This window comes from Amblyomma americanum, chromosome 1 (assembly GCF_052857255.1).
Source record: "Amblyomma americanum isolate KBUSLIRL-KWMA chromosome 1, ASM5285725v1, whole genome shotgun sequence".
NCBI classification, from domain to species: Eukaryota; Metazoa; Arthropoda; class Arachnida; order Ixodida; family Ixodidae; genus Amblyomma; species Amblyomma americanum.
In genome coordinates, this window is record NC_135497.1 from 24906569 (window position 1) to 24922788 (window position 16220).

The window sequence follows — 16220 nt, forward strand, 5'->3', positions numbered from 1 at the left end:
GCGCACTGTGGAGAAATTAGTGTGCTGTTTTGGTAGGGATAGAGGTTGCCGCGGCTGCTCGCGAGCTTGGAGTGTCACCTTGACGCAAGCGCAGATTTCGCATCGTCCACGATGAAATGACGCCGCCTCGGTGGCCACGACTCCACCGAAAAACAAAGCGCACACCCCATGAATTCATTTCAAGGTCCAAGACAGCACGTTCAACTTTTAAGCAAGCTTTCCTGGCCGCCCTGCGCTTGTTTGGGATGAACTTTCTCCGAAAAGCTCGGAGGTCACCCTAAGAATAGAATATAAAGCATTATAAGGTCATATAAGTAGCAGAGCTTAAAATCAAGGGTTCTGCCGAATCTCCAATGCGCGGGGATTCCAAGCGGCAGTGCGGAACGCGAAGAAAACATGCTTGCGGAACATGAGTTTGTCTGCTACGTGCACCTCAATCATGGCGGCCGGCGGCGGTAAAACCCACTCAATGACCGGCGCTAATTCTCTCGGCTCCTCCCCGGCGCCGACGGTGGCGGCACCTGGGCCGAGGGCAGCTAGCACTACTAGCGGACGCTCCCAACGCGCGCCCTTTGGCGCGCAGTAGACCGCGTTCCCGAATGAATTTTCTGTTGCGTTTTAAGGCTCGTTCCGCGAGTTTCGCCGACCGCGCAACTTTGACCTTCAGCGCGTGGCGTGTGAAGCTGGGCCGAAACCGATGAAAAGCGAGAGCTTTGAAAGCAAAGGAAAGACGCATAACTGGCCTCCTGGGAAAGTGGACCCCCCCCCACCCCCCCCCCACCCCCAGGACCACAATTTGCATAAAATTTTGGGGGCCACCCGTTTGACGCAGAATGTTCGAAGTGGTGTCAAATGACTTGGCACGTTCCTGTGGATAAAATTACTAATTGAGATGAAGCCAAAATTATGTGTAAGATTCGCAACGACGCTTCCGCCTGCAAACCGTGCATTTCGAGGACCTTCATACGGCCATTATGGCCGGACCGTTTGTCGCGGGGTGTTCCGGACGGTGCCAAACGATTCGTCGTGTTGTTATGCACACGTTTATGAAATTTATTAACTGATATAACGAGGGAAGATACCGGATATAGCGAAGGTGGCCGTAAATCGCAATAATAGCTGCAAAATCCATGAGGTAAATGGCGCTGCTTCTGCTTTAGGAGGGATGTCCCTGGAAACATCCGCGGATGTTTGGATTTGATCTTCTCCACGTTTACTGAGCCCCCCGATGTAAACACTTCAAGCCCCCGTAGCTAATGCTCTTTTTTCTTCGAATGGCGCCTTTTGCCCAATATCATGTGTTGAGGCATGCGCTATGGGCGTGAATATTTAGCTTTTACTTTCGTTAGAGACAGACAGGCTGCTTTATATGAACCGATGGCGGTGTATTACTTCCGTAAGATAATCTACTTTCAAGCGCGTCTGCGGGTGTAATCGGTTGTGCTTTTCTAGTTGCCCACTCGTCTTAATTTTTACTTTTTAGTGCTGGAAAGCTTGGCAAATTGTCTCGAAGTGACTATGCCCTGGCTGCATAACAGGGTAACGTTGAAATAATCCGACTGGCTGCGTTTGTGTTTAGATTGGTGAATATTCATGCCCTAGTTGCCCATTGTTACACAGTTGTGATCAAAAGAATTTTGATGTAGGATGAGTTGTCATAACCACTGCTACGCGCGAAGCTGCTGTGCTGCGAGACACTACATTGTTGTTTGTTTAGGTGATTTACTTCTTGCGTCAGCACAAGCAATAATGGCTGATAACTGGACATTGGCTTCTAACGCGTAATTCTCAAGGCTGGTTCACATGCAAGCGGCTGAGCGATCGAGCTGCTCTTCGCAGAGAAAATTTCCAGCTTGTTGTAACCTCGCCGCTCAACGCAGAGACGACTCAAAACAATTTTTTCACCCCGCCGCGGTGGCTCAGTGGTTAGGGCGCTCGACTACTGATCCGGAGTTCCTGGGTCCGAACCCGACCGCGGCGGCTGCGTTTTTATGGAGGAAAAACGCTAAGGCGCCCGTGTGCTGTGCGATGTCAGTGCACGTTAAAGATCCCCAGGTGGTCGAAATTATTCCGGAGCCCTCCACTACGGCACCTCTCTCTTCCTTTCTTCTTTCAATCCCTTCCTTATCCCTTCCCATAGGGCGCGGTTCAGGTGTCCAACGATATATGAGACAGATACTGCGCCATTTCCTTTCCCCAAAAACCAATTATTATTATTAACAATTTTTTCCTCCGCGGCGGCAGGATTCGCTAGAATTTTCGCTTGCATGTGAAACAGGTTTCATGCATAACGCGCAGCAGCCCTCACAACCGCAGTAAATAAGGTAAGTTTTAGTATGGCACAACCGTGTCAGAAAATATGCAAGGCACGAAATAAACAGAGCGAATTTGCATAAATAATTAATTAAGAACGCACAACTGTAAACACGCCGTACGCGAGGTCATATCAGCTTTAACAACGTTAAGCGTTGAAAATGGTCTGGGTGTGTGCGCGCGCCTCCATGATTCCTTTTACCCCACCTATCCATGGCACGTTACAAGAGTTCGAGCCAAACAGTGCCGCACGTGTATTCGGCGGCCGCGAGGATGGCCGTGAACATGTCTGCGGCTGGGGGCCCTCGTTTGCATACCCAAATATTAAGCACGCAGATACGGCGTTTTCAAGAGATAGCTGCCGTTACTGTACCCATGGGCAGAGCAACGGCCGCATCTCATAACAACCCCACGAGAAGAAATGTGTTCAGCAGTGCGCTCAACATCATAGCTTGACGTGCGCCGCGAGCAGCGCGAAAAGCGGGGGCTGAAACTTTGAAGACCGCCGCTTTAATCTCGAGTTCGTAAGCGAAGCCATCCAACTAACTGCAGCAAAACAAATACGTTCAGCAATGCGCGCAACATCACGGCCAGACCTGCACAGCGAGTAGCGTGAACGGCTGGGCTCAAATGTTCAAATGCGGGGTTCAAATGTGTCGTTTAATGTTCTTATTTCCTCCGTCCTTGTGTCCTGCATACTTACTGGTTAGTTTCCTCGTACTTTTCCGCCAGGCGGCGGCGCACCGCAGCGCCGCGGCTGCGCGCCATTGATACTGGCGCCATCTGGTTTGGGTGAAGCGAACAGTTAGTACAACCGGAGATCGTTAGGCCTCGGAGCTACCGAATAGTTCAATGAAATAAAGAAACAAGCAAAATTTATCGCCCATCTAATTTGTTATAGGCAAGATAAGGAGAAGCGAACGCCCCGTACCCAATTTACTGCCAGTTGACGTGCCGAAAAACGCAGTGACACCGACGAGTTCACTCCGAAGCGAGAGGCTCCGCTTCAGAGCGCGCCGCCATGTTGATTGTTATCTCATTAAGCTCCTTGACATGGTCCTTGAGCATCCGCTATGGAGCGTACGCTATGTGCGTGACGTCACCATCCGGTTTCTTCCACAGTTTCCGCTGCATTCGAGCCGCCACGTCCTCTTCCGGCGTTTCGGCCAATCAGGTGTGGCCGATCATGACGGTTTCGATTGTGACAGAAACTCGGTATACGGGCCCTGGTAGACAATTCCCTCTTTGTACAAAACACGGTGGTTGTTTCTTAAAATCAGCTTCGTGCTTTTCGCAATGTGCCCTTTTCGAGAATGTTTATTGCAGCATTGGCGAAAACTGAGTAACGGTAACACTGTGCACGGTACGCTAAAGATGTCTAAGCTATGAGTTTAATCAGCCGTTTACCGTCAGTACGACTGGAGCCGACCGCCTCCTTGAATGTTTAGGAACTTCCAAGTTGGGTTCCCTGCAAAGTAAGCTTCCAGACGGAACCAGGGCGACGAATGTCATGTCAGTAAAGATAAACGCAAAGAAGCAATGACCAGTGAAGCGCACATTGCACGTAGAAAAGCGCGTGGGTTTATTTATTTTATTTATTTACCCATACTGCAATCTCATGGAGGGAATTTGAGGTGGGAATGAATGAATGAATGAATGAATGAATGAATGAATGAATGAATGAATGAATGAATGAATGAATATAATTTATTGGCAGAAGTGGTGGATGAAGTTGTTGCGGGGGGCTCTTACTCCAGGGCGCCAGTGGTATCTGCTGAGGTGGGAATACATCCATAAAATGAAAATACACGCATGGAGGGTAAATGAAAACAACGGTAAACTTCAGCGAAGTGCAATCCAAGAGAAAAAGCGAACACGCACAATAAAAACAAGAAATAACTATACAGAAAACTGCGAATTACGTTCGAATAACTGTATGGATGACTGAAAAACTTGATAATTTGCAATCTTACTCCCCTCAATAACCGTCTTGGGAAAAAAATGAGCACTTGAAGATGTTATTTTTGCGAAAAAGGGTTACATACCCACCAATTCCGGAAATAATCAGTTTCAACTGGAAAGTGCTCATGAACGCAATTCTTTCATATATTTAAAGACTTCACAATAGCAATCAATATATCCGCAGATGCTCACTCGACAGGCTTGCATGTGTTTGCCATATATTTACGTTTTTGTTTTAGTCATAAACGTTCCCCATTGGTCTTGCACGGCAGTCTTAACTGCTCAATGCAAGCGATGGGAAAAACTGCAGTAAAAGAAACATTTCGCTAAGCATCGAAAAAAATGGGCCATTACCTTCAATATTTCCATAACAATACCTTTCAATATTTCAATATTCAAAATTTTTGTCCGCGAAAACTGAGCATGATTGCCGATTATGAATCTGCCTTGTGGCATACCAGAAGCAAAAGATATGATGTTAGCGAAATCCACCTTGTAATGCCCGTTAATTACTTGATATAAAATTTCAGGACGCGACACACAATTTCTTTGATCAAATTATATTAACTTTGCTCTAATTAGTAATGCGTTTGCTGATGTTTTCTGGAAGGCGCTGTAATATGAAACGAACCGCCTTTTTTGCGCACTTTCAATTTCATTGATATTATTTTATGTGAACGGGTAACAAATGATGACAGTATAATCTAGCATTGGAAGTGTACGACGAATTTACATGCAAGTAGACAAATTTTAGCAGTGGATACCTTCGAGGAAAAAAAACGATTTTGGTATTAGCATTAGCTGTCACATAATCTAGATGATTATTCCAGTTAAGATATTCGTAATCCAGAGCCCTAAACTAAATTTGGAGGTCATGAGTTCTGATCCCACCGGCGGCATGTGGTTGTTTTCTCTTCTGCTTTGTAATCAATAATCTTTAAGGGTTAACATATTTACACTATTGACCTCCCACTAATCAGCACCACAAAATAAAAAAAAAGACATTTCCCAATGCTCCTTGGTTTCGTTTACTGTTGGCTTCCTTCATATATTGCGACGACTCACTTAATAAATATTGGCTCAAGGAATACTGGAGCTCTAAAGGTATTTTTTTTTTCGAGCTATTTTCACATACACTGCGTGAAAATAGCCCTTCAATGCTATAGAAAACAGTCTTCCGTGTTCAGGGCAGGGTTTTGAGCTCACCATAAGCGTGTACGATGAGGTCACATTAAGTTTTGAAATTGATCTAGTAAGGATCGAGGGCGGTTGTTCAGTCTTCCTTTCGCAGATAAGCCCTACATAATTTCACTGCGGGTCATGTCATGATGATGTATACCTCGACAATCCCTCATCTACGATGCTGTCGGCAGGACACTGGATAGCACGTTTGTTGATGGCGGAGAGTTCTCAACAAGACGTCACACAAGGCAGCCGCAGTCGAATTGCATCCCCAGTCTTTCAGGTGCTGACTTGGCGTCATAACGAGCAGGCGTTTTGAAATATGAAAGGCTCGAGCATTTTTCTCAGTGACCTTGTAATTGTTCAGTCATTCAAATGTAGCCGCTTCGTTTTTTTTTTGTTATTGTTGTTGTTGTTCGTTTTTCTAACAACGTGCTTTAATCAGTCGGCACTGAGGGTTGCCTGAGCCGCGCTGTGTGCTGCAAGAGTGCCGTTCGGCGTTACAGAGAGATCGCTGTGCAGAGCACGCGAATATTTCATCGAGATGCTGCCCATCGAATGTCTGCGATAAACTCTTGCCCGTACGGAGACTTTATGCTTACAACAAAATGTAACGCCATCGCGTTCAATAATACGAAAAGGGGGAACGGTGCGTTGTGGAGCTGAAAATAGAAAAAATCCGAAAAACTCAGTCAGGAGCTTTTAGAAAGCCCAAAAATTGTCGATGGCTTTCATCGCAAACTACATTAGAGCGGCCCTTTTGACGCGGATCCTATCAAACGTATCCATGAACAATGGCTTGAAGAAGAACGAAGTGCAGCCTACCTGTGGTAAAGGGCTGCTACTGCCTCCTCTCTGCTTGCGGCAAGTGTACACGTGAAGCCTGACTTATCTAGGGGGCGCTGGCAGCCTTTAGAGCTCTGCGTTAATTCCGCGTCAGTGCCACTTTCTTGTTGCTTACATAGGGTATTCTGTGTTCTGAGACCACATTTCTACGAGAGGAATCAGTGAATGTGTAATTTTAACGTAGTAACGCAACGATATCCGGTTTTGGTGCGCAGTATTACAGCCGAACCCTGAAGGTTCTTCAAATCATGTTCACACTGGTGAAATAACCCTGCATGCGTTGAATTTCTCTCTAATTTCAACAACATAGCGCCTTTCCGCGGGTTCGTTCATTGTGCACTTCATTTCGTGTCTTGCTCTGGAAGTTATCTTCACAGCATGCACAAAAGCCTTGGGCAGAGCAAGCTTTGCCGGACGCTTCCTTCAGTCCCTGGCAGAGTTCATTTTCGACGGTGCGAAATGGCTTAAACGCTTCAGTACCTGTATTCAAATGTGACTGAATTGAACATGTGAATCTGTCGTCGTTCATTTTGTTTTGTTTCTATTATGTTATTTTATTTTTAAGGAGCAATGGCTCAGGGACCTCATGTCTGCCGAAAATTTCACTCCCTCCCCCACTTTCAGTCCTATCTCCGCGCCACCCCACTACGAATACCCTGGCGCCGTCCCAAGAGCGCGGTGAGTGGATTTTTTAGCTGGTGGAATAGAAAAAAAAATTACAGTGACTTTTGTCGGCGCTAGTTGGCTGCTCATTGCATGAAGGGTGAGACAACTGAACGACGCCACATGACCCATTGCTTTATATTGATTTTTTTTCCCTGGGCATGCTAGTGGCTACACTGACGGCGCTTCTCGCGCGCAGGGGGGACACCATCGCGGACGTGCTGCTGTCCCTCAAGCACGCAGTGGTGCACCCTAGCTCGCCGGCGGCGGGCGCCGGGCCCTACGGGGCCGGGCCGGCCGAGGCCCCGCCGCCGCACGTGTTCCCCACATCGATGAGCGTGAACCTGTCCATGAACATGACCATGGGCGTGGCCGGCTGGGAGCCCAGCTACGCGCAGTGGGGGCCGCCGCCCTACCACCACCACCCCCAGGAGGAGCTGTACGCGAGCCCCGGCTACGCGGCGGACATGGCCGCTCCGCCGCCGCCTCCCCCGCCGCCACTCCCGCACCAGGTCGCCCCCGGGGGCCAGGTGGCGGCGGCAGGCCAGGGCGCCCCTGCACGCGGAAGCGCCGCCGACGGCCGCGTCAACCTGTGCGGCATCTGCGGCAAGGCGTACGCGCGGCCCAGCACGCTCAAGACGCACCTGCGCACCCACTCGGGCGAGCGGCCCTACCGCTGCCTGCAGTGCAGCAAGTGCTTCTCGCAGGCGGCCAACCTGACGGCGCACCTGCGCACGCACTCCGGCGAGAAACCGTTCCGGTGCCCCGTGTGCGAGCGCCGCTTCTCGCAGAGCTCGTCGGTGACGACACACATGCGCACGCACTCGGGCGAGCGACCGTACCGCTGCTGCCTCTGCAAGAAGGCCTTCTCGGACAGCTCGACGCTCACCAAGCACCTGCGCACCCACTCGGGCGAGAAGCCGTACCAGTGCCGGCTCTGCCTGCTCCGCTTCTCGCAGTCGGGCAACCTGAACCGGCACATGCGCGTCCACGCCAACGCCTCCTGAGCCCCTCCTCCCCCGCTAATTTAAGAAGACCCCCCTTTTCTACGCAGAGAGAGATGCTTCGCGGGTCCGCGAGCTGGCCCGAGAAGCGCTACTGTGCAGTGTCAGAGGTACAAAATAAAGTATATCGGCGCAGCTTCACCCCCCCTCTCTCTCTCTCGGTGGACCGTATAGCACTCGTCAAATCGGCGGGCGTGGTCTGCGTGCTTACTGTACGTGCTGAGGATTGCGCTTTATGGTGAAATAATGCGCCCTTGCACAGAGGACTGAGGCTGCGTAAATATTTAGTGTACATTGATTATTTTATTCAACGGGTAAGTGCACAATTTTTCAGCACCGCTGTGCTGGCAATGCTTTAAGAACCGACCTCCGCGGCCACAGCTCCTGTGTTGCAGCGCAACGCGGACGTCGCCAATTACTGGACATCCCAAACAGGTCGACAGTATTCGATATCCTTATATACATTCGGCTTAGACGAGTAGGCTACCAACGCGTAAGCGTCGGCTCAGATTTAGGCAACACCGAACATTTTCAAAGTCCTAAAGCCAGAAAACAAAATGGGCCGACACGGTTCTGGGGCCCTCCAGTGGATTTGTGTGAATCACTGCGCTGCTGACTCGGCAGTTTTTCGAACGAAGAGTGAGAAGAATAAGCTTCTTTGATTACACCAATTCCAGTGGCTGAAAATTTGCCAAAATATCTGCACAACACTTCGAGAGATGCCTGAAGCGAAGAGGGGGTTTTCGAAAGTGACATACAGAGGATTGTTTGGTACCCGACGCAAGAACCACAATTAGCAGACCATGAAGTGTTATGATCAGGCGTGTAATTGCTTAAAGTAAGCACGGGGACATTGTGCGTACACGGCAGCCGGTGTTCTTCGCGACAAGTCTGCTTGTTGCCCCGTCACCTTAGCAAACCACAGACGATGGCAGCAGGTGCGCCTGCTTACACTTTTGAGTGTGGAAATGGTGGTGCTGCGTTTAGAGCACGTGCGACGTTGTCGTGCAATTTCTGATTGGTTTCGTCGAGTCGAGGCTTACCCTCGGCTTGGCTAGTTGGTTGCACATGTTTGAATTCACTACAGCGCAAAAAAAAACAACAAATTCAGGGGGACACTTTGTTGACCTAAAGTGCGGTGAGGCGAAAGCCTTTAGCGCGGTGTTGCTGCTTGTGTCACTGATGTGTGGTTAAGCTGTTAATTAAGTACACAGATGTTTGTGAATCTTAAATGCTGGAAACACTAGAGGGCGTTTGGGAGGCATCCGTCTGATTCGACGGCTTTCCGCAAACTCTCTCCAGCGTCCTAGACAAGGAGAACTACATTCGTGTTGGCAGGACGCAGCGTTAGTGGTTAGCACGCTCGGGTGCGGAACCAAAGGATGGTGGTTCGAATCCCATCGCGCACAAAGATCTTATCGAGTTGCCGAAGAGCGTAACAGAAGGACGGACGGACTGGGTCGCGAGCATGAGCCATTAAAGGCTTTCGCCTTAAAACAAGAAAAACGAACACGGATGTTCGAGATACCACGAAAAGAAAGGTGAAAAAAAAAAGGTGCAACTCGAGACTCCAAGGGAAGGCAAACGTATACAGGGTGTTACACCCAAGGAAATTCGAACGCTCCGCGTGTGCTACCCTGGACGATTATCAGCTGGGCGCCCCACTCCAGCTGTAGTGTGCATTGTGGTGCGCGGGCGTGCTCTTCTTCCTTGTTTATGGACATCACACGTGCCCGACCAGTATATATGGCATTGTGTAAATAGAATGCCTGTACATAGTATCTTTTCACCCCTGTCGTTTCTGCCCGTCCCCTCACCTCTTTCATTTCATTTCTCCAGTCTGCCTGCTATCCCTTTATTTCCGTGGCCCCAGTTCAGGCGCTTCTGTAGCGATGGCAGATGCCGTGGCCAGTAAAAATCTGTTCCTTTCTTTCTTACTATTATATTAAATAAACCACTGCTACTTAGGAGAGCGCTTTCTTCGACAAAGCATTGTCAGCTGTGGTGTGGATCAGAATACAGCTTTAAGACATCCTAACTACAGGCTGGTTAATTAATATTAAATTGTTAACCTATTAACTATTACAGCTAGGTTCGTGGTTTATTGTGAGGATTGTAGCCCACCGTGAGTGATATCCGTAACAGTTTTTAGATTTTCGAAAATGCCGTTCTCGTTGCCGCTGCAGGGCAAGGAAAAGGCGCGCCTTTCACGTGCTCTCTAGCCGCTCCCACCCGGACACTGGGAAAAGAGCACGCGGTACACACCACCTCGCCGAGCACGTCGCTGAGATACGCACGCTGGTAGGCCTGGCTATAGTGCTTTTTCTCGCGGTTTTGTCCGTGGGCAACCCCAAAATTCCTTGAGCTGCAGCGGCGATGAGAATGGCAGTTTCGAGAATCTGGAAACGGACATGGATATTACTAACGGTGGGCTTCAAACCACTCAATAAACGAGGAGCCTAACTAGTTAAGATAGTTAAATAGACGGTAATTTAGTATTAATTAACCAGCCTGTGGTTAAGACTTCTCAGCTGTATTCTGATGCACACCACCGCTGTCACTGCTATGCTGAAGAAAGCGGTCTTCAAACTCGCAAAGCCTATCGTTCAAAAAATGACAACAGTCTAGGATGGAACACCGCGTACAGCAGGGCGCAGGGCACAGTCAGGCGCGCGGATGAGACAAGCAAGTCTGCGGGAACCAGAAGGCCGCAGCTGGCACAATCCGCCTTTTTCACGACGCGACTGCGCATGCGCCCATCCCCTGGCGGCGGTGTCGCGAAACATATTGGAAGGGTCGCTCGCTCCACTCGAGACCGGTCGTGGAAGTGTAAACAAACCGGCTTCCTACGCGGGGTGCGTTGCTGCAGCCGTCGGGCGTTCAGCGCGACGCATATGGCGATACCTACGAAATGTGTTGCATACGGCAGCAATGCCCAATATGTAAAGGGAAGTAAACTCGGATTTTTTCTCTTTCCGAGCGCTTCCCGGGACAGCCTTCGACGCGAAGCGTGGATAAAAGCAGTTCGCCGGCTCGACGATCGTGCCGCCCTTGGGCACCGTCAAGCACGTCAAGACTGTGCGGGAATCACTTTGTGACAGGTGCGGACGAGGTACTGTGTTTAAATGCGTGTGCAGTCGATCATGAAGTGTTTTATTCATGGGCAGGAAGGCCTCGAATGTCACCGCGGCACCCAGACTTCGTTCCGGCGCTTTTTGCTTTCTCAAGCAAGAAGGCCAAATGGGCAAGCGCTGTGAGCCGCTTTCAACGCACGATGGAGCGGGCAACGAAAAAGAAGCTACGAGAGCATTCACGCATGGTGCTAAAATTTTGTCATAATCTCCTATGGAAATTTCCTTGTTTATGCCACTACACCCTGGCCAATCCCCCCGTGTGGGTATGTGCCATGTATTAAGAAGCAGAAGAAGAAGGTGCGTTATGCGTGTGTTCGAATCATATCCATGATGAAGAGCTCTCCGTGGTATCGCCGGAATGGATTAATGTGCGCCTCTCGCGCTCGTCTTTATGGACGCGCATGCTTGTTTAACCTATGCAGCGGTGTGTTGTGGGAAAATACAGTGAAATGCTATCAGAGCTGCTTTGTTGCGAGTACGCTTGTGCTTTTATAGCTCGTGTAGCTATTCGGCAGGGCTTGAGCACAACGATTGCTTGTGAAAACTGTTGTCCCCAGTCGTTTTCTGTACTACGGCGTGCACGATGTAGTATCCACCTTTCATGAATGGCAGGCATATACAGCGGAAAACGCCAACCTCACTGATCTGGGATATTTCATTGAACATTATGTTCCGAATGTAGCCTTCATCTCTGAAGCGGCGGCCCTTCCTAGCTGGTGTTCGCATCGCATGCCGGATGATCGGAGATACTGAAGAATTTGCTCTTCGGTGAGCACTACAGCCTGCCTCAGACTTCGCACCAAGCCATCAGTCAACCCTAGAAATCCTCCAGGTACCAGGTGCTGCCCAGGACACGCCATCGTTGATAGATTCCAACAAAACGTGCTCCGCAGCGGCACTCAGTCCGGCCGGGTTGGGCGCGCAGTACCCTACCAGTGAGCTTCCAGCGTTGTACGCGAGGTGGCAGCACAGGAAAATGAAAAAGGCGGATTCAGGGTTAGTTGGAGGGAAATGGGAGAGGCCTCCGTCCTGCAGACGACAACTCAAGAACGCAGCGGCAAATGCCCTTCAAAGTAGGCCCTTCTTCCAACCAATGGCGCCGACCTATTGACATGAAGGGGCGGTCGACCATCTTGCACCTGCTAATGTGGCGTCATGGGCGGCTGGTAGGTGCAACGTGTTTGACCACGACATTAGGGAGACTAGCGAATTCATGACAACAGTCATGCCGTCATGGCAATAGTTTTGTTAAACAATAGTTGCTAAGCGCACAGTGACCACAACAAGCTCAGCCAGGGAAACGTACCTCTCGCTAGGTATATCCTGGCATAGCCGAGCTAAGCCACTGCCATTTTTTCTGCGAGCTTGTCCTGTCAAAAGTCCCTAGATCAGCTGGTCTAGGGACTTCAGTCCGGTCTGGCCTCGTAGCGTGGGCGAACGTTCGCTCGTAACCTTGCTGGTGAGTCGGACGATGTCGATTTCTTAGCGTATTTTGATGCTAGCTGGCGTTACTGTTGTTGTAGCAATAAATGTCTTCTTTGTGTCGGCAAGAGTCGTTCCTTTGTTTTTCACACTGCAAGGCTAGCCGTGGTCGGGCTGCGCTCGGTAACGCTCGCGATTACGGGGCGGAGTCGGCGGTTTTAAACTGTACCAGCCGCGGATAAAGGGAGAGAATGTATTTATCTCCCCTATTTAGACCTCACAGCGGTCACAACGACCCGGATACCATCTGCCCGCGGAACGTTTGTGTAGAGTGAAGTGACGTCGAGCGTGACAAGCAAGGAACCCCGAGGAATGGTAAGATGAATGATGTCAGAAAGGAAGTTAGTGTCAACCTTTATGTAAGACCGAAACGTGGGCGGGATGTTATTGATGAGCATGTCGAAATTACGAGACAGATTTTCCGTAACCGTGCAGACGCCAGAAACAATGGGTCAACCCGGAATGTTTTCTTTGTGAATATTAGGTAACAATTGGAATCTAGCGGTCATCGGGCTGAGTGAGACAACTAAGCGAAAATCGTTTTCTGTAATTCGGTTATCATTGTAAAGGTCTAGTAATGTATTCTTAAGAATACCTTTGAACTGATCTGTGGGGTCACACTCTATACGAGTTGATAAAAGGACTCGTCTGCTAGCTGCCTGTGTGCCTCTGAGACGTAATCACTGTTGTTCATTACTATACCGCGGTCTACAGCACCACCCTTGTCAGCCGGCTTAATGATGATATCACCTCGGGAGGCTAACTGTTCCATTGCTTTTGTCTCGCGGACTGAAAGGTTCTGGTGAGAAGAGCCCTGTTTATTGTACAGTTGTACATCTTTTTATACAGCACTAATGTACAATCTTAGAGAGTTTGTTTATTTATTTATTTATTTATTTATTTATTTATTTATTTATATATTTATTTATTTATTTATTTATTTATTTAATGAATACTGCCAGCCTTCAAGGAAGACCTTAGGCAGGAGTGGGCGGCCTGCGCAGTTTCCCGGCCAGGGGAGCTCCCCCTGGTCGGCTTCCCTATAGCCTCATGAGATGCCTCTGGAAGCTTTTCAACGCTCCTGCGTCCGCGGCATTCCTGTGGCGCTGGTGCCAAAGGATGGTGGTGCTATCAAAATTAACAATCCAGGGCCTGTTCGAGCTGCTCTCCAAGAGGCCACTTCCCTATATGAGGCAATCACTGGGGTAAAACAGTTTGGACGTGGCGAGATTCTGTGCCGTTCACCAGACCTGTCGTGCGTAAAGGATCTTCTAAGCTGCTCTTCTCTTGGGCCTCTTCCGGTAAACAGCTTCAGTCCGTCTCATCTGGCCTGCACAAAAGGTTTGGTTCGCGGTGTGGACTCTTGCTTGTCTCCAGTTGAGACCCTCGACCTTCTCTCTGCAGCGGGTGTTTTTGCTGTGTATCGCTGTAGCCGGGAGGTGAACAATGAGCGGGTGCCAACAGAAACAGTTATTGCCACTTTTACTGACACTGCCTGCCCCCTTGGAAATAAAAGCATGGCCCTTAATCTTCCGTGTAGATCCCCTTCCGTCTGAGCCACTGCAGTGCAGCAATTGCTGGCGATATGGCCATAGTGCTCGTGGCTGCAAGTCCACCTTGCGGTGTTGCATATGCGGCGATGACCATCCGTCGAATTTATGCTCTGATCAAAACGACAAGTGTTGCCTGTGTGGTGGATCTCACGCTGCAAATTTCATGGATTGTCCTTCTCGGGATCATGAATTACAAATTCTAGAAATAACCGACCGCAAACGCTGTTCGCGGCGCGAGGCAATATCAGAAGTTAAAGAGAGAGCTCACGGCTGTGCAGGTGTGTCAGCCCGTTCAGGAGTGACACTAGATTCGTCTATCTCTCAGGCAATTAATTGTGACTACTGTGGAAGCCCCTATGCCTAAGATGGTTGACGGGTAGTGTCCACTGTCACAGAGTGCATATCTAATGCTCTGGCAACGCAGATTACCCAGGCCATGCAAATTGGAATGACTTCTGCCATGTAAGCCATGCCTTCGTTAATGACCCAACATTCCTTGCCTGCGCTGTCTCAGCCCCGGGAACAAGTTACTGCTGTTTCACCTCTTCCTCGGTCCACTAATTCGGATAATGCTCAACTTATTCATGATGCAGAGATGGTGGATTCGGACACGCGAATCCTCAAACGCAGTGGATCCCCCATGTCCAACCCTTCTCCACATCCTCATCCGAAATCAAAGAAGCAACAGGTTGGCTCTAAGCCAAAAGAAAATATTTTGGGGCAGGCAGTTGCTGCTGCCCGGATTTTTCAACCATAGGGGTGGTAATAATTCTCCAGTGGAACTGTCGGTCACTTCTGTCAGCTTCAATAGACTTACTGTACCTTATATCTCAACATAATCCAGACATAATTATTTTACAGGACACTTGGCTTACATCTGAAAAACATTTCAATTTGCAAAATTATTCTTCATTTCGACAAGATCGACAGCCAAGAGGAGGAGGCTTACTAACACTAGTTTCTTCTAAATTTTGTCACAGGGCTAAGATTACTTTTCAGTCCTCTGCTATAGACTGAGTTATTGGCTTTAGACTTTGAAATTCCAGGGTGCTATCCCTTTTCATTAGTAAATGCTTATTTTCCTTGCGGTGTGCAGGATACCAGGCCGCTAGATCTCCTGCTACTTAATTGTCAGAAGTCAGTTCTCTTGGCCGGCGACTTTAATTCTCATCATGTGTCGTGGGGTTATAAGACAGATTTCTGTGGTAAGCACCTTTGGTATTGGGTTACTGATAACAACTTTTCATGCATGAATTCAGGTTAGGCCACATTTCTCCGCGCACAAATTCGATCTGTGTTAGATTTAACTTTCACCAGCCCTTGTGTTCCTGCACTCAATTGGTCGACTGTGGATTGTGGAACATCTAGCGATCACATACCTATCGTTTGTGATGTTAATTGCCGCTTAACTCCGGCGTGCTCTCAGCTGAGGTCATATATAAACTATGGCCAGTTTCAGTCCTCTTTGCGCTCCACTCTTGCTTCAGCGGTTAATTCTGCTGAAGAGCATACAGCAAAAGGCATATGCTTAGCTATTGAGGAATGCCGAAAGAAGTCCGAATTTTTGGTACATATACATCAAGAGGAAACACTTCAGCTAGATGGTGGAATGCAGATTGTTCGCGGGATTAGAGACGCGGAAAGGCTGCATGGAAGAAGCTCCTACACAATCAGTGCCCGATAAATTGGCATGATTATAAGTTCAATGCGGCTACTTTTAAACGTACAGTCTCACAAGCGAAAGAAAGTTATGAATCCGAGCATTCTGATTTCCTATCAAAATCATGGAAATCGTCGCGCACTTTTCGGATTCTTAAGATCGCGGAAAAATATTCCGGTTTCTGAAAATTCACCCTCATGTGTTTTGACCCCGCAAGAAGCAATAGAAACAGTTGAGACAATTGCCAAAGGATTAGAGCAGCGTTTCTTGTCTGTACTTCTTTTGCGCTCCGCGTCTGTGGCGTCCGTGGACCAGATTCAGTATGTGTCCCCTATTACCTTTCCCGAGCTTTCCCCGATAGTGCTGAGGTTACCAAGTGCTGCTCTTGGCCCTGGCAGGGTAACATAAAAAAATTTTAATG

At 48.9% G+C, this 16220-nt stretch overlaps 1 protein-coding gene across 1 annotated transcript; it reads left to right on the plus strand.

Moving 5' to 3' along the window:
- Window positions 1-7174: 7174 nt before the first annotated feature.
- LOC144131466 (uncharacterized) lies at window positions 7175-8097 on the plus strand. Its single transcript, XM_077664453.1, has one exon. The coding sequence runs from the start codon at window positions 7299-7301 to the stop codon at window positions 7971-7973; it is 675 nt and encodes a 224-aa protein (XP_077520579.1). The 5' UTR covers window positions 7175-7298; the 3' UTR covers window positions 7974-8097.
- The last annotated feature ends 8123 nt before the right edge of the window (window positions 8098-16220 follow it).